Here is a 22119-nt window from a genome sequence, read left to right as displayed (position 1 = left end):
TTAAAAAACTCATTTGGATGAAAAAGTCTTATTTTTATTTAATATCAATTATTACAGCACATGGACCAACTCCGTTTTTACACATATAAGTAAAGATCTGTATTACGAAATATGTCAGAAGGGAGAATACTTATTTTCGAGCGCTCTATGTTGTGTTATAATAGCGTATGTCTCTTAAAGATGGCTACCGATCTCTAAAAAAGGGAAAGACCTTCTGCAGCTCCGCCTTGGTCTTGCAAATCTCCACCTGAGGCAGGATTTCGACGAGATTAAGCAGATATATCTGCAGCTGCTGGCGCCTTTCCTCCACAAAGACCATGTTCATGTTGCCAAAATGTTTCTTTGGCGGGAACTCCACGGCGCTGACCACCGGATGTGTCTTCAGCAGGGTCTTATGCAGCTTGTTGAACTCGCTGTATCGCCTGAAAAACGACCAGTGCTCCAAACGTTGCCGCATCGTGATGTGAACCTCATAGGTGTAGTGGGAACCAGTTCGCTGCGTCTTGGCAAGTTTTACTTGCGGAATGGTTATCAGGAAGTTGGAGCAGAGCGATGAGCTGGGATCAATGCCGGTCTCCTCAAACTGTTTTGTCAGCCTTCGGATGAGTAGGCGGTTCTGCAGATTCAGCTCCGCCACGCGGGTTTCCAGGAGAGCGCATCTTTCGTTAAGCTGATTCACCTGCTCCTCCAGCGCTGCCTGCTGCTGGCTGTTGGCCACACAGTTTGCAGAGGAGGAGGACTTGCTCCATTGCGAGGAAGTATCGCTGCGGTCTTCGTACAGATCTGGTTCTGGGACCTGTGGACTAATCTCAGGCAACGGCGTCTTTAGAAACTCCAACTCTGGACCAATGGGATCAAACGGACCCACACTGACTTCCTCGACAGACTCAACTAACTCCTGTTCTATTGCATTCTTGGAGAGTAGTTGTTCCATCTCCACCGGCTGGACGGGGGTCAGTGCACTCAGTAAATCTTCTGTGGAGGTGGCGCCCTCAATGGGCCGCTCCACGGCAAATCCAGGTCGATTTTTATTGAGCCCTATCACAGGTACTGGACTGGGAGCAATTATAATGGGTTCTTCTTCGACGGTAGTAGCTGCCGTCCGTCTGGGAGCATTTAGCTCCGTGGTGTCCACATTAAGGGCGAACAAAACATCCCTGAGTGAATCTAGGATCTCCGGCAGCTTCTTTGCCGCCTCATCGTTGAGCAGCAGCGACCAGGGTGTGTAAAAGCGATGCAGTTGCTCCTCGTCGCTTAGCCAGGTGAGCACATGGCTATGCAAGCGCCTCTCGTTCAGCGTGGAGCGTATGAAGGCACGTCCTCTACCCACATTAGTCCAGATGTGCCTAAGGTCCATGTACCGCTGCCTTTCGTGGGGCGTCAAATGCGACTGGCAGAATTCCCAGAAAGTGGCGTCATTGTTGTTGCTGCCCCCACTAGCACTTCCGGACACTATCTCCTGCATGTTCTGGATGAAATTGGCAGCGCTGAAGGAGGAGGAACTGGCCGATTGTCTCAGTCCATAGGACAGCAGCTCCTCGAGGGAATCGCACAGCTCCTGCACAGACTCATCACGCTCCGTGGCCAGTTCTTTACCGCTGAACTTCAGTGAGATACGATGCGCACTTTCTTGGACACGACGAAAGATGTCCTCGCGCCGTTGGCCAAACGTGCTGCCCGCCAGTTGGCTCCGCAAGTTGCGGAAGCCAGCCTCTGTGGGCACCGACGTGGCCGCATTTTCTGGCATTTTTGTGGCTATTTTTCAACTTGTCTATTGTTTTCCAATCATTTTCGTCACCAAATGTTTGTCAACACTGTTTCGTCCGCAACAAACCAGACGGCGCAACCAGTGCTGGTGAACGGCGGAATCGTTCAGTTCTGTGATAAGTGAATTTTAAATTGAAAATTTGTGATTGTATGCAAGTTAGGTTAAAAGCTAGAAAATTGCTTTTGAAGTAACTTAATCTTTTGTTTTTAATTTGCTTATCGATAGAACATCCTTCCATCGTATCAGTAAATACTTTTCGTGGCTCCCTTCTGAACGCGCCCTCTTCTGAAGCCCTGGCTGTTTAGCGGGCAAAATAATGCCAAAACGCTGGTGTTCGACTGCCCAGCCCTGGGAGTTAATTGCCATCCCTGCTCGGCGTAAATGCAAAAGAAGTTGGCTTACTAAAAACTATTAAAAACCTCGGTAAATCCATTTGAAAAGCAATAAAATGGAACTTCACAAGTGCTAGCAGTCGGCGAAAGCTAGGCCGAACGCGTTAAACGTGCAAAAAGTGTAAGTTCGCAGCCTGGGGCAGCAGCATCGTGTGTTTTCTTTTGTGTTCGCGTTCGCTGTCTGCGCAAACGCTTCATTGACTTTTCGAACGAGTGATGTGCTCCGCACGGAAAGTGCAACCAGGATTTGGACAAACAGAGCAATGTTTTTGCAAGATGAGTGCCATCGTGATGGCCGACGTCGCTGCCCCGAAAAGTTGCCCCCAAGTTGAGCCCGCGGCGGAAGTCTTTAATCGCATTTCCCTGCCCTCTCCCTGCGCAGCAGCTGCGTGCAAAATGGGCAAAAAGGAGAGAAGGAGGCAAGCAAAACGGACGACGAGGAACACTGGCAATCGGTCAGGAGCTGCGGCCCATATGGTCGAGACTCGTGCCGGGACAGAAAACATCGTCCAACCGAAGAAACCGGGAACATTCGAATTCCCACGCTATTTTACTAGAACTACCTTGCTTCAAGTCCACCAAAGAAATGCGCAACAAATTGTTGTTAACCTTCCATGTACTATGTAGTTCCCCAGCTCAGTCCACTCTCAGTTTTCTCCTACATTTTATCAATGAAATGAAAATGAAATTCATTTTACCTATCTTCCATTTCAGCCAACAAGGAGAGCGACTTTAATATTTTTTGAAGAAAATCCAGGAATTTGTCTTATAAATGATATTACCATTTTGACAAGTCCAGCATTGATCCGCTTAAAATGAATCCGGCCGAGCTGCGCATGATGTGGATGAGTAGTCAGTACAACTCGGAGCGCATTACACTGGAAGACGCTGCCACTCTTCTAGGTCATTCCACAGTTGGACTGTCTGTCATGGAGGACCTCTCCGCCCACCAGCCGACTTTGGTAAGTCCATTCGGTTTGATCCAAAAGCCAATCTCTCAATTCGAAGACTAAAAAATATAATTCTTAATTTAATGATTGTCGGCATTATATTTAATAGTCCTCGGAGTCGCAAGCAAACCCAAATTCCTTAGGTTTCAACACGTACTCTTTGGGGATTGGCCAAATTTAAAACTATCTTTTTGTCTGTCTCAGTTAAAAAATTGGAATTCGTTTACTTATTTCTTCTACTTTCTTTTCTATGATTTATGTATTGGTTACAATTTATAACTCGACACAAAATACACAAAACCAATGATCGAATCTCAACCTGAACCACCTCCAATCTTCGAACCAATCCTGATCAACAAAAGGAAATGAATCCGATGATGAGCCTGATGGGGGGGGATTTCTCTGGTCAGGCGGCGGCGGCCGCTGCGGCGCTGGGTGTTCAGCCGGGCACCCTTATTGCCACAAACTCGAACAACCTGTACGGATTTGCACACATGGGCGGCTTGCAGCAGCAACTGCTTCAGCAGTCGGCGGCAGCGGCTGTCTTCCAGAACTATACCGAGGTTATGGATAGCGATGTGGACACCGGTATGGTGACCATGGCCGCGCACGACGGCGCTCTGATGGGTGTGGGTGTTGGGGAGGCGGCAGTGGATGATGACGATCAGGTGTACGGTCAGATGGACGATGGCTACGACGACGGCGGATCGGGACTAGAGCCCAAACAGGAGATCATCAATATCGACGACTTTGTGATGATGAACGAGGAAAATAATTCTTATGATGGCACCGACTTTATGACCTCCTCGGACAAGGATATCTCGCAGTCCTCCTCGTCCTGCATGACACAATTGCCCGGTGGCTTAGGTGTTTCGGGTGTTGAGCATGATTTGCTGGTCCCACTTGCTGACGGTCTGCTGCACCACAAGCTGCTGGGCACGACATTGGCCCCTGCGATGGCAACGCTTAATGGGAATGCCTTTGGCAACATCATGGTCAGCTCGGAAGCACCCAGCGTGAGCTCCAGCAAGCAAATGCAGCGCACGTACACCATGGCCAAAGAAGCAAACTCCACCGCAACCACCGCCAGCTGCAGTTCCTCCACCTCCTCCGCATTACGCTCACAACGCAAGACGCGCAAAATCGAACCTGTAAACAGGCCGGGACTGGTGCTGAAGACACCCATCGCCTACAAGGGCAACATAGACCCATCGGTGATCCCCATACAGAAAGATGGCATGGGTAAGGTTGCTCTGCAATAGAGTGTGTCGATTTTTTTAGACCAATTGTGGGCGGATAACTCAAAAAGGCATAACAAATAAATAATAATAAAATTCGTATGTAATCTTAAAGCACCAGTTCGTTTTTTATAGATGATTTGATTGTTGTAAGATCAATTGAAATTTATGTAACTTTAAAACGTTAGTTGGATTAATACACATGTATTGATCAAGATGTAAGATTGTAGGATATTAATATATGTAAAATACCAGATTTATACTTTAAACGGTAGTTTATTAATTTTGACACATTCGGAAAACTATTTCTTTTGGTATTTGTTTTTTGTTGAGCCAATAATAACGCCGAAACACCGTCCTAGTATTCTTTAATAGAACAATCGACTCACTCTACGACGATATTCATCTCCCAGCTCTTTAAGTTTTATTTACTCCTAGCTTAACTTTAATTATCTTTAATATTCTGTTTGAGTTTGTGTTGCAAGAATTTGGGTTTGTATGAAAGGGTACTAGAATTAGACAATGAAATTCATAAGTTTTGAAAATATTTTTACGACTTGCTTATTTTTCTCCACAGCTGTCTGTAAACGTTGCGGAGCCATTGGAGTAAAACACACATTCTACACGAAGTCGCGACGCTTTTGCAGCATGGCATGTGCCCGAGGTGAACTTTATTCGTTGGTACTAAATAGCAAAATGGAGGGAGGTCAGGCCAGCACCAGTTCTCCCATTCCCGCAGCAGGCTCGGAGGCGGCAGAAGTCTTGGCTGGCGAGCAGCAACAGTCGGATATTGAGCTTGATCTGCAGGCGGCACACATTAAGAATGCCAATTACCGTTTCCGCATTACGGACCAATCAAAAATTACCCAGCTGAACAGCTTTGGCGAACCCATGTCCCTAGGTGGCGACGCAGCTGCCAATAATGTACAAATGGCCACGGATGAAACCATTGCCGCGTTGAACGGTGGAGCAGTAGGAGATGCCACGGCTCCGGGGAGCGCCGAGGAAGGAGCAGCCACACCCAATTCTTACCTGTCCGCAGCTCCGACGCCCAAGGCCCTTAGACTTTTTAAAGATGTTTACCCCCAGGATGACCTGCCACAAATTCCCAAGTACGAACGTCTACCAGTACCCTGTCCTCAAATGGAGAAGATAATCAGCATACGTCGGCGAATGTACGATCCCACACACTCCTACGATTGGTTACCTCGCCTCAGCAAGGAAAACTTCAATGCGGCTCCTGTCACCTGTTTCCCACATGCTCCCGGATGCGAAGTATGGGACAATATCGGCGTGGGAATGAAAGTGGAGGTGGAAAACACCGATTGCGATAGTATCGAGGTGATCCAGCCGGGCCAGACTCCTACCTCATTTTGGGTGGCCACCATCCTGGAGATCAAGGGCTATAAGGCACTGATGAGCTACGAGGGCTTCGACACGGATTCACACGATTTCTGGGTGAACCTCTGCAATGCCGAGGTGCACTCGGTGGGCTGGTGCGCAACTCGGGGCAAGCCCCTCATCCCGCCTCGCACCATCGAGCACAAGTACAAGGACTGGAAGGACTTCCTGGTCGGCCGCTTATCCGGAGCCCGCACCCTCCCCTCCAATTTTTACAACAAAATTAACGACAGCCTGCAGTCGCGCTTCCGCCTTGGCCTGAATCTTGAGTGCGTGGACAAGGATCGCATTTCACAGGTGCGCCTAGCCACAGTCACCAAGATCGTGGGAAAGCGTCTTTTCTTGCGGTATTTCGATTCTGATGATGGTTTTTGGTGTCACGAGGATTCCCCTATCATCCACCCAGTTGGCTGGGCAACTACAGTGGGGCATAATCTGGCCGCCCCGCAAGACTATTTGGAGCGCATGTTGGGTGAGTGCGGGATCTCAAACTATCTATAACAATATTCAACGAATACAATATACTGGTTCTAAAACTATTTCCTTGAACACGCTTCTCCTTGCCAGCTCAATTGACTTATCCCAAATTTCTTTCTAGCTGGCCGCGAAGCCATGATCGAGGTTCATGAGGACGACGCCACAATCGAACTGTTCAAAATGAACTTCACCTTCGACGAATACTACAGTGACGGCAAGACCAATAGCTTTGTGGAGGGCATGAAGCTGGAAGCGGTGGACCCACTCAATCTATCATCCATATGCCCGGCCACAGTAATGGCGGTCCTAAAATTTGGGTACATGATGATACGCATTGACTCCTACCAGCCGGATGCCTCAGGGTCGGATTGGTGAGCTTTAAAAGCTATTATGTATATAAAGGCAAGGTAACCATTTCTTTACCTTTTCAGGTTCTGTTATCATGAAAAGAGTCCGTGTATCTTTCCGGCTGGATTCTGCTCCGCTAACAGCATTTCGGTGACTCCTCCGAATGGTTATGACTCTCGTACATTTACATGGGAGGGATACCTTCGGGACACGGGAGCAGTGGCCGCCAGTCAGCACCTATTTCATCGTGTAGTACCTGACCACGGATTCGAGATGGGCATGAGTCTGGAGTGTGCAGATCTCATGGACCCCCGACTTGTCTGCGTGGCGACGGTGGCACGAGTTGTGGGTCGATTACTTAAAGTTCATTTTGACGGATGGACGGACGAGTACGACCAGTGGTTAGATTGCGAATCGGCGGATATATATCCAGTAGGTTGGTGTGTATTGGTAAATCACAAGCTTGAGGGACCACCGAGGGTTGCGCAGCAGCAGCCACCGAAACCTGCACCAAAAGCTAAAATACAGAGAAAACGGAAACCCAAAAAAGGATCAGTTGGAGGCAAGACACCAAACGACAATAACACTCAGTCGGGTAAATTTTAATTTCTATCCTCTTGAAGGTGGTAATGCGCCGGCAATTGAAACCTATTCCCCTATTATTACAGAAATAATTTTCTTTTACTTGAATTGCAGTTAAATCTCGTACGATCGCGCTCAAGACCACGCCGCACTTGCCAAAACTAAGCATCAAGTTAGAGCTGAAGCCGGAGCATCACAACGCTGCCTTTTACGAGAACAACCAGGCCGAGGAAGAAGTCGAAGAGGAGGATCCTGATGCTGATGGCGATGGAGACGGAAGTACCAGCCACATTTCTGAGCAATCAGCAACACAGTCCTCCAGTGATCTTATCGCAGGATCCGGCAGTGGAAGTGGTTCCACTTCACTGGTAACTCTCGCCACAAGCAGCAACAAAATGGTAATGAAATCTTCCACTACTAAATCTCCTGCGCCACCAACTGTGGGCCGCAAAGCTACTAGCTACATTGCGGTGAGTACTTAACGGAATAATAGTGCGTAGAATCATCCATCCAGAGCCATCAAGCCAGATAGCCCAGCTTGCCGGCCCGCCAACTTGCCCACCAGAAGTGCAGCTTGTGCATTTAAAGGAGAGGTCTAAAGGCACAGTGGCTTCAAATAAATTAGTTTATCAAAATATTAAGAAACCATTTTGTAATTTTCATATACAGCTCATATACAATTTTTTAGGCACCGTACCCTAATACATATGCATTATCATTCTAGTCAACTAGTAAATTAATGAAGTAGATATTTCCGACTCTCTAAAGTTCCGGATTTGCATTCGTAGAAAAGACGATAATGCCGTTTTTGTCCTCATTCCCTTCTGTTTCTACAAAAACTACTTTTCCGAAGTTTGTAAAAATTTTTTAAGGAATCCTAGTAATATTAACTATCGGAAAAGTAAATGGAAAATAGGCATTAACTGCAAACTTCGGCTTTTCGCAGCTAGCTTTATTCTTTGTTTTCAACAAGCTCTGTCCTTCTCATCATTTACCTTAACTTTTAAGTTTACAGATGTTCAGGTTCTTTTATTTTCTAATGTTTTCTATATGTTGATAAAAACTAATGTTTTTTTTTTTAAATAAACCACTTTGCCGTGCCTCCTTTAATAATTGTACAAACCAAAATCGTTCAAAAAACCATCAATTTTTGTATAAATTAGTTACGCACTGTTATTTTTGGTACTTGCAACAACCACAACCCAACACACCCAACCGTCCCATCATACAACTTACCCTAAAATCATATCAATCCCCTACGACATTTTCACTAATTAGGTCTATAATTTGTCCGAATTTAGAACTCCTCTGCAATGAATAATAAGTACATTCCGCGTCTGGCTGACATCGATTCGAGTGAGGCGCACTTGGAACTGGTGCCGGATTCCTGGAATGTATATGACGTATCCCAGTTTCTACGCGTCAACGATTGCACAGCCCACTGCGACACCTTTAGCCGGAACAAGATCGATGGAAAACGACTGCTGCAGTTAACCAAGGACGATATAATGCCACTGTTAGGCATGAAAGTGGGCCCGGCGCTGAAAATCTCAGATCTTATTGCCCAACTTAAGTGCAAAGTTAATCCGGGTAGAGCCAGATCCCACAAGACCAACAAATCTCCGTTTTTATAGTGTCCGGACTTATATTTTTTTCAAATCGAAACGAAAGTAATCACCGGTAAAACACACTTTTATACGTGTATACTAGTGCTTATTAATGTAGGATATATATAACGAATATATATACTTATACATATTGAATTATATTGTTAGCACTGGAAATCGAAACACAAAAGTTGCCTAGAATGGATCAACCATCCACGATACAATTGTATAACTAACTCAAGTCTTCAGCGCGTTATTTTATACCGATTATATCGTAAGCCGCAGATCGTAGCCGTATGCTCATGTTATATCAGTCAGAGTTCTATATCAACAATTGTATAGATATCATTGAATAGGGGACAAATACATTTTTTAATTACGCATATTTTTATAAAACTAAAAACAATGCATGCAACACACATATATTTATAGAAATATATTGGGATCGTTTAGCGTGGGTTTGTAAATTGTACATAAGTGTATCGCTCTCATAGATCCCAAGAATGTCTTATTTTATATAAAACCAAGCGATTGCAAGCATCCCAGGCAGCATGTCTAGCATACGTCGTTCACTCGTAAGCCGAGCGATTGGAATTCGCTCCTAGTCCCTAGGATCCTCGATCACCAGCGAACGCTCTCTCTTCATTTTATTTCTTTTTGGAATAACACATCTCTGCAAGGAGAGCATTATTGGTATAAGGCATACTTTTGAAGAAGGCACCTTAATAATAGAATATGTATCTAGATAACCATAAGGTACCAGCTAATGTCAAAATACTTTAATAAAACCGAATTCAAAATTGCAAGTATTGAAATATAATGGTGTTTGAATTATGTTGGGTCAAAAAGGTACGTTATTTATGTTACACTGTAGACGAATATCGACCAAATCCGCCGAAAAGTTTGGCTATTAATAGTTAAGCCGTGAAAATGGTCTAAAAATCCATCATTTGGAAACGATTTTCTTAAAACTGTGATGAGTGGGAAAGTCATCATATCCAATCCCGACCATAGACCCCAGAATATCATATTTTATATAGGACATAGCGAATGAAAGTAACCCAAGCAGCATGTCTAGCATACGTCATTCACTTGTAATCCGAGCGATTGAAATTCGCTCCTATTCTTCGTTTTATTTATTTTCCGAATGTAAGTAGTCTAAATATATGAGGTTTTCCTTCTATGGGGCTTCCTTCTACCTGTTATTTATTTTTCCCGCATATAATGTATTCTTTTAGTTACGGGAATAAAAATGGTTGACATGTTCGCCAAATACGATCGCTTCAACGTAATAAATAACGAAGTGTGTTAAAAGATTGGGAGTTTAAGGGATCTGTTTTTATACCTTTGCAGAAACTAAATTAAGTTTGCAACCCCATAAAGTCTTTATATTCTTGATCAGCATAATTAGGCGATTCGAGCTAGCTATGCCCTTCTGTTTAGTCTCACAGTTTTAAATATATTGGGAAACCTTCCTAAAAGTCCTATATCGATTGCAGATATTATTTATGTCGAAACTACCTGGATACGACAATTATATACTAAAGCTGCCTTAGCAAGATTAATTGAAATACTTGTATCAGCAAAAAACTTTTACCTTTACCCTACCTTTCCCTAGGTATGAATGTAATCAGTTTTACGTGTTTTAAATTATTTTGTATTTAATTAGTTGGGTTAAAACTACCTCCAGCGTTAAAAGAACTAAAGAACAATCTTTTGAAATAGGCCACCAAATTAATAGCTATTATTCTTGACCACTCCGAACATAGCTAGATAAACTCACATAGTTGTCAACGCAGCTACTGTTTAAATAAATAAAATTATAAAAATCCCTAATACTTTCCCAGCATCAGCTCCCATATTTAAAATAATATTTTCTTTTAATATATAAATACATTTTTAGGTTCTTTAAGACTTTTTTATATTCTGGATAATTAATACACTTTTATGACATATAGACTAAATTCTTACTGCTAAGTTTACACTGTGTTTGGTGGCTATATATTTATGCTAGCTTTTGATTAAACATTTTAAACACGCACACCAAATGTCAAATTTGTATTCGTATTTGTATAACGACAATTAGATGATCAAATCTGATGTGTGTGAAAGTGTATTAATGTTGGAAAATAGTTGCCATAACCGATAGAAAAAGAAAATGAAGGGATAACGCAAAATGTATAAAAAAGATCATGTACAATACAAATTAAGGGCGAGTGCTTATATACAGAGTGTTTGTGTCTAGTGTTTAACTAAGTCTAGGTGTTTTTTTCTTGTTGTAGTTGCATAATTATAAATATACTACGCGTAAACCTAGATTTAAAGTTGAGGCGTAGCTTTTCTTTGAATACAAAGAAACCATGCTTTTTAGAGAATTTGTATCTTTTTGCGTATCTTCCTCGTTTATCTAAAAAGGCCTCAATAACAACTTAACATAATAAAATACTAACATTTACAGCGTTTCGTTTTAAAGAGAGATAATAAATAAACTAAGAGCTTTTCCAAAAATATCAAAATGGGAGGAGTCGTAAATTGGTTGCAACGAGGGTCCGATGTCTACAGCCTCGAGTTCAGTAAGATAGTGGTTCTAATTCCGGTTTCGATCCTTCAGTAATTTCATAAAACCGGAACAGAGAAGTTTCTTTTGAAAACAAATACAAGTAAACGTTATACCTATCAATTCCGATTCCCCACTCTTTTTGGGAATGAAATTGGTATCATGGCCTTCTGCTTCGACCTCGCAGCTTCTCTGGACATTGTTTCTGTTGTTAACAAGATGGTTTAAATTGTGTTTAAAATAAATACTAAACTTTTAGCGGGGATAAAATTACGTTTACACAGCTTCTAACTGTCCTGGAGGCGGACTCTCCTCCGAACTTTCTGTTTGGATTTGCTGCTCATCTTCCTCGCTGGGTCGCCGCTTCTTTGGAGGCGGAGTTTCCCTCTCAAGTGCGAGAGTTGGGATGGCTGTTGGCGGCTGTTGTAGATTAGAGGCGGGTCTCTTCTGACCTGGACTGCTGTTAGTGACAGGTTCGTCGACTCCATTAACTATCTCGGTGACTATGTGAGCCTCCAGTGACGGTGGGAGCAATGGTGACAATGGAACGGCATTCAGATCACAGGCATCCTCATCATCATCGTCGTAGTTAGCCACCCCATTGCCAAAGAGATCACCGTGCTTATTGTGGCCACGGTCTTCCTCCTCGTCGTCGTCATCACTGTAATCATTGTCCCAGAAAACCTGAGCTCCTGGAAACACATATGAATAATTGTTGGTGTGCGAATAGAATGTTCCAGGTTGCAGACGCTCTGCTGCCGTTTGTCGTTTTCCCCTTTGTTGCGGAATGGGCGTAAGGCTAGGCGCCACTGTCTTGGTCTCTTGAACCAGATTACTGGGACGCACATAGTTGGGAGGGCCTTCGTTGTCACACTGCTCGATGCCGCTGTCCTTGGAGGAATCTATGGAAAGATGACGATAGCTCTCGACCGTCTTTGACGGGTCTCCGACAGCCAAGCGATCACAGCTGAGGGCGGTTGTCTCATTTAGCTCCACCAGTATGTCTGATTTAATGCGTTCAATGGCTGCTGCATCGGCAGCAGTGGAACGCTTGCCACTTGTAAAAGTGGAGGACTCAAAGCCACTGTCCGAACATGTGCCAGCAGAACCCAAAATGTAGTCCGCCGAACTATTAGACTTGAGGGATTGCGTATCAGTGTCCAGTTGCGACTGCTGCTCGCTCTCCGAACTGCAGTGGCGGTGGTGGTGAAGGTGGTGGCTAGCATGATGATGATGGTGATGATGATAATGCTCTGGCGGCATTAACTCCTTGCTCTCGCTAAGGATTGACTCATCGCAGCACAACTGCCGCCAGCATTCGTCGCTGTCGGACAGTCTGTGGCAAATCTGGTTAATGATCACGTCGGAGTCGCCCAGCAGCTCCACGTCGAATTTCAAGTGATGCAACTGCTCCCGATTGATGAGGATCTGCGGCACCGTGCCCGGGATGCTGCTGGGAATGTGGGCAACGGGTCGCACCTTTAGTGAGGAGCCAATCACGATCAGCAGATCGCACACGTCCTTGTCGGTGGCCATGACCGTATGGTACTCGTCCGGCAGACCTGTTGGTAATAGGAAAAGCAAACACATGGTTACCAATTAGAGAATTGGCATTTATTGTATTTGAAATACTTCATCTCGGGAAAATTTTAATAATAATAATAAATAATAATAATAAAATAATAATAATAATAATAATAAATAATAAATAATATGTGGTTAGTTCTAAAATAAACACTCTGATTGTTGCCTTGGAAGATTTTGATTTTATTACAGTCAGATTAGTGGTAAAATATAAAAACACAATATGTAAACGACACCTACCCTCGCCAAAGAAAACGATGTCCGGCTTCATGATACCATTCTCGACCAGCTGTCGTAGTTCCTCCTCGGTAACGGCCACAGAGGCGTCTACGCTTTGTTTTTTATTGGGCTGGCATTGTGGGCACACAGGAATCCTTTGGGCAAAGATGTCCGCCCGCAGCGCATCAGCGTTGCACTTGAAGCGGCACTTGGTGCACGAGGCCGTTGAGAAGGAGCCGTGGCACTCGATCACCCGCTGTATGCCCGCCACCCGTTCCAGGGTGTCGATGTTTTGAGTGTAGTTGCGCAACAGTTTGCCCTTGGTCTCCAGCATCTTGATGAACCGATGGCAGGGCGAGGGCTGGAATTCGCCGGGATATATCTCGCGAGCGAACTTGTAGAACGGTCGCGGATCCCGCTTGAAATAGTTGATATCAAACATGGCCTGCGGGTCGGGTAAATCGGGAAAGTCATGGGCCAGTCGCGCATATATGCCGTTGGTGGAGCGAAAATCCGGGATGCCGCAGGACACGGATACTCCGGCTCCCGTAAGCACAATAATCTTCTGCGATTTCTTGACCAAACTGATGACATCGTCGAATGTGTTTACCGAGGCAAGCTTGTTTCGCCGCTTGGGCTCGTTCAACAGGTGGGCCAGGTAGTCCCACAGCACGGAGTCGTCGGTGTCTGCTGCCAGTCCGGTGGCAAAATGCGGCATGATGCTGGCGATGACCTGGCGGGGCACGCGGCCCGTATAGAACTCCCTTTGCAGCCAGCGCAGTTTCCAGTCTGGACCCACGGACGAGGAGCAATCGGAGCTGGAGTCCTCGTCCTCGTTGCTGGTTCCGGTGACCTCCTCCTCATCGTCCTCCTCTTCGTCGTCGTCTTCTTCCTCCTCCTCGTCCTCCTCATCATTTTCACTCGATGGCTTTGGGAGATTTTGGTTTTCTTGCTCCAAGTTGGCGCCAATTTCTTGTTCTTCCTTGGCAGCCAATGTTTTTGTTTTGATTTCACCATTTGCTTTGCCAGCTAGTTCGCTGGTAGCTGTTGTTGCTGCTGATACTTTTGCCTCTGCCGACGATTCTGCCTCGGTCGACGATGGGGCCAGAATTTCGGCGCCAAAATCAAATTTTGGAGGCGGATAGAACTGCGGAGCGTCTGGCACCTGGTCTCCCAGATCCTTGGCCTTAATGTGGCCCAGCCGAATTTCCTCGTAGTTTTCCATCATTTTTCCCAGTTCACGCGCGCGCACACACGCACACACCACAAACTCACAGAGAGAAAACTCTCGTCGTTGCTGCTGCTTCTTCTTCTTGCGCGAGTGTTTCCTCGGTCTCTCCGCTTTGCACTCTCGCCTCGTCCGTTTTCTCCGCTCTTTCGTTGGTACACACAAATTTTTACGTCGTCAGCTTCGCACCCATTTGGCTTGATTGAAAAAATTCTCCAGCGATCGTTTGGGTGCGAATTTTTGACCCAACTCGACTTTATTTCACGTATTCGCACCAAATTTAAATTTTAAAAAATTTCCACTCCATTTGGTTGCGATTTTTTCGTAATTTTCGAGTGTAATTTCTGGAAAATTTTCCGATGAAAAAAGCAAGATGGCACACGTAGCTGCGCCTGTGTGTGTATGTGCGCTGGTGGAAGTGAACTCGGGTGGGACCCTGACTAGTCGTGTTGAATGTACTAACGCCTTTTTGTATTGAAATCGCCGCAGGCGTGACTCATTTTGGTGTATTTCTGGTATTTTTTGTTGTTTTCCGGTTGGGATAGCTTGAGATACAGTGGGCAATATGAAGAGAAACACCTTGACTAACTAATGGTTTATTAATGTTAAATTCATTATATAAGAAACCATGCAAATTTAATGAAAATGTATTAAACACTTAAAATGTACCTAGTTTTTTTTTAAGGTTTTAAATATAAATATACTAGTAAAGTTGGGTATAAATCCATTAGTTAATTGAAATACTCGCAAAGTATATGTTAACATTTTAATACATTTTGCTTTGCTTAACATATAAAAAAAAATAAATCGCTATTTTAAACACAAACTAATAGACTATTCTTCCAATGCCAATGCCTACTGTTCATGGCTCAGCCGAACTTGTAGGTATTTCTTTCGGTACTTCTTGCTCAGTGTTATGACGGCGTACTTGGTCACACTCGCTAACCAATATGACTTGAAAATATTGTCATAGATACATCGTTAAATAAATAAATATCTTGCACACTTGCGATGTACAAGTATTTTAGTTTGTAGGGGGAAAGGGTGCAATAGAAAATGGACAACTTAAATTTATACGAAGTGCTAGGAGTGGCTCCGGATGCAAGCGACGAGGATATAAAGAAGGTAACTGCCCGCTTAGATTTGTTGGTAAATAACTTTTATTCGCCTTGTTTCTTATGCTCCAATAGAACTACCGCAAATTGGCCAAAGAGTTTCATCCAGACAAGAATCCCGATGCAGGCGACAAGTTCAAGGAGATATCCTTTGCCTACGAAGTGCTGTCAGATCCCGAGAAGCGGCGCATCTACGACCGTTACGGATTGAAAGGTCTGCAAGAGGGCGCCGAGGGGTTCTCGGATACCTCCGATTTTTTTGCCCAGTGGTTTCCCTTTGAACGAGTCTCTCCAGGGGGGAGAGGCAGGCGCGACGGCAAGGTCGTTGTAAAGGTTGAGCTGACACTGGAGGAGATCTTTGTCGGCGGCATGAAAAAAAAAGTGGAGTACAAGCGGCAGAAGCTGTGCTTCAAGTGCAACGGCGACGGAGGTCCCAAGGAGGCTCGCGAGAGCTGCGAAACCTGCGGCGGTGCGGGTCGGGCAGCCGCCTTTACCTTCATGGGTCTAAGCCCCTTCGATGCGGTATGTATGGATCTTGGGAGTGTATGCCAATATTTGTTAACTTCTTGGCTATCTTGTTTTTATAAACTGTGTAGGGCTAATTTGCATACTGTAGTTTAGAAATGTAAACACTTCCTAAATAATAAGCTACTTAGCCATCTCCGAAACGATTTCGTCCATAAATATAGTTTTTCAACAGCTGACAGAGAGATATTAACATTAACATTAACGTCAAATATTTTTAAAAATTCGAATTAAATTATGATTGCCATTTTCATAAAGGAAAATACTATTTTTGTGAATTGAATTGAATCATATGTTTTTCTACGCTTGTAATAATCAGTAACTGCACGACTGTGTTATACAATTATTACAATTTAATTACACATCCATTTGATTGTTTTACATCATCTAAGAAAAAACATTTTTTTTAATATAACTGAAGCTAGCAACAATCCTTATAATTTAACATGGAGTGACTGACATTGATTACTTCATATAACTGCAAGGGTATAGAAACTTTGTCTTGCCAAAGTTATTTTCTTTTCTTGTTGTAACAATTACACTTCTGCAACCTATAAAGATATATAATGTATTTACTGTTTGTTCAAATGTGGTAATACTGTTTGCCACTTATTTCTACCTTTTCATAATTTTTTATTGTTTTCCATATGAAAAGAAAAGGCCAAAGAAGAAGTTACCTTTGTTCAAAGTCAAAGTACCTATTGCTTATATCCATAAGTTTCCATTTTAATGGTTCAACAAATTTGATTCCTAATAAACTGTGGCAATTATCTTTAAAGTCTTATATAGATTGTTTGTTTTAAATTTTTATTCGTACATCTTTGCCACTTTTTTCCTAATTCAATTGAAATTTTAAACGTCTTGGCATGCATTACCATTAGACTGGCGTTTCACTCTTTGTTCTTAATATTTACTTGCAAATCTAATATGTATGGTATTTTTATACCAGTTACTCATAGAGTAGAAGGGTACGCTCTATTCTTCGGAAAGCATGTACCAGGTAGTAAAAAGCGTTTCCGGCCCTATTAAGTATATAATAGGTTCGTATGAACGCTGACGCCTCGGAAACTATTAAGTTTAAAAAGTTGAGAAAGTTTGATATGCAGATTCTTGAGGTTCTCTGCAGCAGGAAGCCACGCCCATCTAACACCCTCAAACGCCCACGCTAGATGCTAAATTTTTAAAGATTTTCTAAAGTGTATTTGGAAGAAATATTGGAAATAATTTGTTTTTGATAAACATTTTAAATTACTGACGTTTTATGAAGTGAATGAATCTTGTTTATTCATTTCTTATTCTGACAAATCAATGATTTTATATTCTTGAAAGACAAGGAAGTTTATTAAAATAAAAATTGTATTTATATTTCGAAAATATAGTTAATAATTTAATTTTGTTTCAGACATGCCCGGCTTGTGACGGTCGGGGCTTCACCATTAGGGACGACAAGAAGTGCAGTCCCTGTCAGGGCAGTGGTTTTGTGGAGCAGAGGATGAAGCGGGATCTGGTCGTTGAGCGGGGAGCACCGCACATGCTGAAAGTTCCCTTCGCCAACGAGGGTCATCAGATGCGAGGCGGCGAGTTTGGGGACCTGATTGTAGTCATCGCACAAAAGGAGCACTCGCTCTTTCAGCGCCGCCATGCTGATCTATACATGCGGGATCTTGAGATTAACATCACGGAGGCGTTATGCGGCTACACACATTGCTTTAAGCACCTGGATGGTCGAAACGTCTGCCTGCGCACCCAACCGGGAGAGGTACTGCAGCACAACCAAATTAAGATGGTGCGGGGCAGTGGGATGCCTGTGTTCAGCAAGGCCACCGAAAGCGGAGATCTTTATGTAAAGTTTAAGGTTAAGTTTCCTGACAACGAATTTGCGACGGCACCGCAGCTGGCCATGCTGGAGGATTTATTGCCGCCAAGGCAGCAAATAGTAATTCCCAAAAACGCAGAGGAAGTGCAGATGACGGACTACAAGCCGTTGCCGCGTCAAGAAGACGAGGACGGACAGTCGCCACACTTTGAGGGCGTTCAGTGCCAGACGGCTTAGTGCCTGTGGTTGTGGCTCCTGCAGGCGCGGTTTCTCTGTCTCGATCTGTGGCTGATCCTGGGCACTTTCGGCGTAGATGAAGTCTGCTTCCTGGTGCCGCTCTTCGTCTTGATATGCATAGTATTATTTTTCATACAGGAATGTTTGCTGTGAAAAGCGCGTGATCTAAATTCGTAGTATACGTCATAATACGAGACTAAAGCTTAGCTGATCTGATCTTCAATAGGAGTGTAATAATAACATTAGCCACGCTAAATTAAATGTATTCTTACACTATTATCATATGTATATTATTATTTTTTTATGTACTCTTGCTCTTATTACCCATACATAACAATAAACACACACAAAATAATCCTTACATAAAAGATTAACTCCTGTATTACTGACTATGTAAAATCTGTATTTAGATTTGTTATCAAATTTTATTAGTTTATTCAAACTAAAAACTTATTACACCGAGTAAAACTTAGCAAGGCGAAAATATTGTAACCAACTATTGTGAAGCTTTTATTGAAAAAGACATTAGTATGATATAGTTGAAGAATGAACCTAGTCGCCTTCAGTAGACTCCTGAGAGTCTGATTGACAGCCATCTGCCTTGATCAAATCCAGAGGTATCTCTTCGGACTTTGGTTTGACATCGGACGCAATCAACGGTTCAGATGTTTCTGATTTCAAATTAATAACACAATCTGTATTTGCGGTTTCCTGTGGTGGCTTCTGTTTGCGGATATGTCCGACATCTGTGGTTTCCTCAGCTTCATCGTTAATACTACCCATAGGTGAATCTTCTTTGGGCTTGCTCAAATCCAGAGCCAAGGTCGAAGAGGAACGCTCCACCATTTCAATCGACACCATGTGGTCCTCCGTCTCCATGGGATGATGCTCGGCTATCTTCTCCGGTGGTATGGCGATTATTTCACCCGTTCGCATACCCTTGGAGTCGGCCATTTGATCCGCATTTACCTTCATCAAAGTCAAATACTGGTTATACTTGGCGTAGTTGCGCCTTCCAGTTTCATCATTCATCAGCACCTGGGCCTGATTGTGGGACCTATCTCGGATGGCCTTCAAGCGAATGTGCTTGGTAATGTCCCAGCGCCAGTTGGAGCGATATGCACAAAGGGAGCATTCAAAAGGCTTTCTATTCAGATGACCCACGATATGGACATGGAAGCGCGAGGCAGTAGCTGCCCAAAATGTGCAGTGGGGACACTTGAAAACTTTTTTTAAAGGCGACGTATCATCGGGTTCTTCTGGCAAGACCTCAGTAACCTAAAAAAATTGAGATTGAGTAAATATTCAGTCCAGCATAACGAAAATGAAGTTTAAAATCGAACGTACCTCGCCGTAGCCAGGAGCTGTCTCTACACCGCAATAGCTGAGATCAGTGGGTGCACTGAGCAAGTCGTCATCTTGCAGATCCGACTCCCCGTTAAGAACAGCCTGTAGATGAGTGGTGTTCCTCAAGGCCGGAGCACACACTTGCAGATGATTAATCAACTCTATGGCATTGGCCACCCTCTTTTGGCAGTGGGAGCAATCGATCCCCGGGAGTTTTGAAACTGGAGATTCTGGAGCTGTAATCGGTGAACCCTTTTTGTCCGTTTCTGGCTTCTTAGAGCTACTTGGCTGTTGATCCAAGAGATTTTCTGCCTCATCCCTGCGTCTGGTGCCCGTTTGATGACCAACAGTAGGCACATGATGATTTAACTCGTGTATGGTCAGCGATTGCTTAATATCAGTGCTGAAGTCACAAGCCGAGCATTTGAAATGTCCATGGGCACCATGATTCTTGGTGTGGCGGTCGAGATTCCATTTGTAGGGTGTATGAAAGTCACACGAGCTGCACTTGATAAGCGGCATTGAGTGGTATTTGACGTGCTTCTTAAATCTGGAACGTATAGGGGTGCTATACGAGCACTTCTGGCACTGGAACTGCTCCACGCCCGGCGGCAGTTCGAAATGATCTGGGGAGGGACTCTTTGAGGCCACCTCGGAATCGGAGCTGCTATTATTGTGTTCCGATTTTAAGAACTCCGATTGCTTCGACGGCATCAACTTGGCTTGGAACTCAAAGGCCATGGAGAATATGTTGTCTTTATTGTCGACGATCTGCTGCAGCCGCAGCATCTCTTTCTGGCGGCTGTAAGCCTGGACACTGGCCAATAGTTGCTGTTCCTCCCTCTTTAGCTCAATCTTAAGCTGCTCCAGTGGCGGTCCATTCTGCAGCATTCGCAGAAGGGTGGGATCAAGGCTTGGCCCAGTTGTGGACGGCATTTCAATGCTCTCCTCTAAACGGCGCTTGCGCACCTCCCTGGAGAGATTTCGCTTACCCCGCAGTTGGCCTCCAGAGCCTGCCACTCCGCCGCCATCGTCGGAGCAGCCGTGCACCATTTTCATGTGCCGCACCAGCTTTTGGAAATGTCGCGAGGCGTAAAGGCAGAGCTTGCACTCGTTGATCACTATCCGTTCGCCATGGATGTCGCGAAGATGGGACAGATGACAACGAGGATTTTGGGTGAAGAAGGAACACTGGTTACAGCTGTAGTTCCGTCGTATTTTGCACTGGGGCAGCTCTTCCTCGTTGTTGGACGGAGTGCCCTCTTGTAGAGCACCTTCCAATTTTTCCTTGGCCAAGTCTGTCGGAGCTGGAGCTTCCACGGGAACCGAACCGGGCAATGGAAGGGGATACATCAAGTTGCTCACCTTATATTGGTCCACTTGACATTTCAGAACATCTGCACCCAATGAAGACTGCAATCCTTGAGCTATTGAAAGACCCACATCTTCTGCACCTTCCAATGCTGTTTGATACAACGGGACACCATTAACTAAGCTACGCACCACGAGGCGATTCCCCAAACGCTCCACCATGGATGGCAACTCCATGACTTGACAAAATTCAAAGAAACCTAATTTTCCGCTTAGTTTCCACTAAAACTTTCCTAATTCCCCGTGCGAGAGTTGCCGTAAGACTGACCAATTTTTTCGGTGGTCGTGTTTGACTTCATTCCCTTATTTCAAGGGCTACTATGGTCACTGGTAATCTCCTAGAAAAACAGTGTTGTAAGATACTTATGGCACTTTTGTTATTCAAAGGTCCCTTGCATTCAACACAAAGCTCTGACAACGTTAAGGTTGATTTAATGTCATATACAATATAATTTTTTTTCGTGAAGTTACTCGTAATTTATATAAATACAAGAAGTATACTATTTTTTATATCCTTGCAGAGGGTATAATGAATTCAGTCAGAAGTTTGCAATGAAGGAGACATTTCCGAACTCATAAAGTATATATATTCTTGATCAGCGTCACTAGACGAGTCGATTAAGCCATGTCCGTCTGTTGGTCCGTTTCTTCGTCCGTCTGTCCTTCCGTTTCTACGCAAACTAGTTTCCCAGTTTTGAAGCTATCGGGCTGAAAATTTCCCAAAAGTTTTCTTTCTATTGCAGGTAGTATATAAGTCGGAACCAGCCCGATCGGACAACTATATATTATAGCTTCAATAGGAACTATCAAAAAAACAATTTAAAAAAATTATATCTTTAGTGTGTTTTAACGTACGGGTACAACCTCCTAGTCTTGGAAATAACATTTTTTAATTGGTTTTGAATTTTTAATTAAGTTTGATCAAAATCGGACGACTTTATTATATAGCTGCCATAAAAACGATCGTCCGATTTTGATCAAATTTAATTCAAATCCAATTAAGAAATGGTATTTCCAAGCGTAGGAGGTTATATGTTAAAAAACACCGAAGATATTATTTTTCCATATTATTTTATCACTAATTTTCCTATCGTTTCTATGGCAGCTATATAATAAAGTCGTCCGATTTTGATCAAATTTAATTTAAAATTCAAAACCAATTAAAAAATGTTATTTCCAAGTATCATATAGGTGCCATAAAAACGATCGGAAAATTAGTCGGGAGTTATGAAAAATGATATCTTTGGTGTTTTTCAACATATAACCTTGTAAGCTTGGAAATAACATTTTTTCATTAGTTCTGAATTTCGAATTAAATTTTATCAAAATCGGAGAACTATATCATATAGCTGTCATA

At 43.7% G+C, this 22119-nt stretch overlaps 6 protein-coding genes across 9 annotated transcripts; 2 read left to right on the top strand and 4 right to left on the bottom strand.

The window, feature by feature from the left end:
• Positions 1–12: 12 nt before the first annotated feature.
• Positions 13–1833, bottom strand: LOC108036761 (sorting nexin-29). Its single transcript, XM_017113093.3, has one exon. The coding sequence runs from the start codon at positions 1745–1747 to the stop codon at positions 185–187; it is 1563 nt and encodes a 520-aa protein (XP_016968582.1). The 5' UTR covers positions 1748–1833; the 3' UTR covers positions 13–184.
• An 87-nt stretch (positions 1834–1920) lies between these two features.
• On the bottom strand, positions 1921–2784 carry LOC108036762 (uncharacterized). Its single transcript, XM_017113094.3, is given in 3 exon segments — positions 1921–2139; positions 2229–2276; positions 2278–2784. Coding segments are annotated over 3 exon segments (258 nt in total). The 5' UTR covers positions 2359–2784; the 3' UTR covers positions 1921–2010.
• Positions 2099–9583, top strand: LOC108036760 (polycomb protein Sfmbt). Of its 3 annotated transcripts, none has more exons than XM_017113091.3 (8): positions 2099–2281; positions 2875–3122; positions 3473–4352; positions 4926–6221; positions 6348–6597; positions 6658–7169; positions 7271–7554; positions 8458–9583. In XM_017113091.3, exons 2-8 carry the CDS (start codon positions 2976–2978, stop codon positions 8788–8790), a joined length of 3702 nt encoding a protein of 1233 aa, XP_016968580.1. In that variant the 5' UTR covers positions 2099–2281; positions 2875–2975; the 3' UTR covers positions 8791–9583. The 3 variants fall into 3 exon arrangements, with proteins under 3 accessions (XP_016968580.1, XP_016968579.1, XP_016968581.1); XM_017113090.3 differs by having other exon boundaries at positions 7271–7626; XM_017113092.3 differs by lacking the exons at positions 2099–2281; positions 3473–4352 and having other exon boundaries at positions 2987–3122; positions 7271–7626.
• A 1076-nt stretch (positions 9584–10659) lies between these two features.
• Positions 10660–14764, bottom strand: LOC108036778 (NAD-dependent histone deacetylase sirtuin-1). Of its 2 annotated transcripts, XM_050885347.1 has the most exons (3): positions 13145–14764; positions 11595–12882; positions 10660–11525 (listed from the first exon to the last, which is right to left on the bottom strand). In XM_050885347.1, exons 1-2 carry the CDS (start codon positions 14349–14351, stop codon positions 11597–11599), a joined length of 2493 nt encoding a protein of 830 aa, XP_050741304.1. In that variant the 5' UTR covers positions 14352–14764; the 3' UTR covers positions 10660–11525; positions 11595–11596. The 2 variants fall into 2 exon arrangements, with proteins under 2 accessions (XP_050741304.1, XP_016968607.1); XM_017113118.3 differs by having other exon boundaries at positions 10660–12882.
• A 500-nt stretch (positions 14765–15264) lies between these two features.
• On the top strand, positions 15265–18414 carry LOC108036793 (dnaJ homolog subfamily A member 2). The gene is made up of 3 exons (XM_017113140.3): positions 15265–15476; positions 15542–15988; positions 17394–18414. The coding sequence occupies exons 1-3, from the start codon at positions 15408–15410 to the stop codon at positions 18042–18044; spliced, it is 1167 nt and encodes a 388-aa protein (XP_016968629.1). The 5' UTR covers positions 15265–15407; the 3' UTR covers positions 18045–18414.
• Positions 18415–18528: 114 nt separating this feature from the next.
• On the bottom strand, positions 18529–21057 carry LOC108036792 (zinc finger protein 26). The gene is made up of 2 exons (XM_017113139.3): positions 19392–21057; positions 18529–19322 (listed from the first exon to the last, which is right to left on the bottom strand). The coding sequence occupies exons 1-2, from the start codon at positions 20937–20939 to the stop codon at positions 18597–18599; spliced, it is 2274 nt and encodes a 757-aa protein (XP_016968628.1). The 5' UTR covers positions 20940–21057; the 3' UTR covers positions 18529–18596.
• Positions 21058–22119: the final 1062 nt, after the last annotated feature.

This window comes from Drosophila biarmipes, chromosome 2L, assembly GCF_025231255.1.
Source record: "Drosophila biarmipes strain raj3 chromosome 2L, RU_DBia_V1.1, whole genome shotgun sequence".
In the NCBI taxonomy this organism is placed as follows: Eukaryota; Metazoa; Arthropoda; class Insecta; order Diptera; family Drosophilidae; genus Drosophila; species Drosophila biarmipes.
Note: the sequence above shows the minus strand (reverse complement) of the source record. Positions and strands in the feature narration are given on the sequence as shown.

What these genes read in the sequence shown, in the direction of transcription:
- LOC108036761 (XM_017113093.3), bottom strand. Translation starts at nt 1,747, where the DNA reads ATGCCAGAAAATGCGGCCACGTCGGTGCCCACAGAGGCTGGCTTCCGC.
- LOC108036760 (XM_017113090.3), top strand. Translation starts at nt 2,976, where the DNA reads ATGAATCCGGCCGAGCTGCGCATGATGTGGATGAGTAGTCAGTACAAC. An exon ending in CCGCCCACCAGCCGACTTTG is followed by an intron (nt 3,123 to 3,472) that starts GTAAGTCCATTC and finishes GATCAACAAAAG; the next exon opens with GAAATGAATCCGATGATGAG. An exon ending in AAGCTACTAGCTACATTGCG is followed by an intron (nt 7,627 to 8,457) that starts GTGAGTACTTAA and finishes GTCCGAATTTAG; the next exon opens with AACTCCTCTGCAATGAATAA.
- LOC108036792 (XM_017113139.3), bottom strand. Translation starts at nt 20,939, where the DNA reads ATGGAGTTGCCATCCATGGTGGAGCGTTTGGGGAATCGCCTCGTGGTG. An exon ending in CAGCTCCTGGCTACGGCGAG is followed by an intron (nt 19,323 to 19,391) that starts GTACGTTCGATT and finishes CAATTTTTTTAG; the next exon opens with GTTACTGAGGTCTTGCCAGA.
- LOC108036778 (XM_017113118.3), bottom strand. Translation starts at nt 14,351, where the DNA reads ATGATGGAAAACTACGAGGAAATTCGGCTGGGCCACATTAAGGCCAAG. An exon ending in CATCGTTTTCTTTGGCGAGG is followed by an intron (nt 12,883 to 13,144) that starts GTAGGTGTCGTT and finishes TATTACCAACAG; the next exon opens with GTCTGCCGGACGAGTACCAT.
- LOC108036793 (XM_017113140.3), top strand. Translation starts at nt 15,408, where the DNA reads ATGGACAACTTAAATTTATACGAAGTGCTAGGAGTGGCTCCGGATGCA. An exon ending in GCGACGAGGATATAAAGAAG is followed by an intron (nt 15,477 to 15,541) that starts GTAACTGCCCGC and finishes ATGCTCCAATAG; the next exon opens with AACTACCGCAAATTGGCCAA. An exon ending in GTCTAAGCCCCTTCGATGCG is followed by an intron (nt 15,989 to 17,393) that starts GTATGTATGGAT and finishes ATTTTGTTTCAG; the next exon opens with ACATGCCCGGCTTGTGACGG.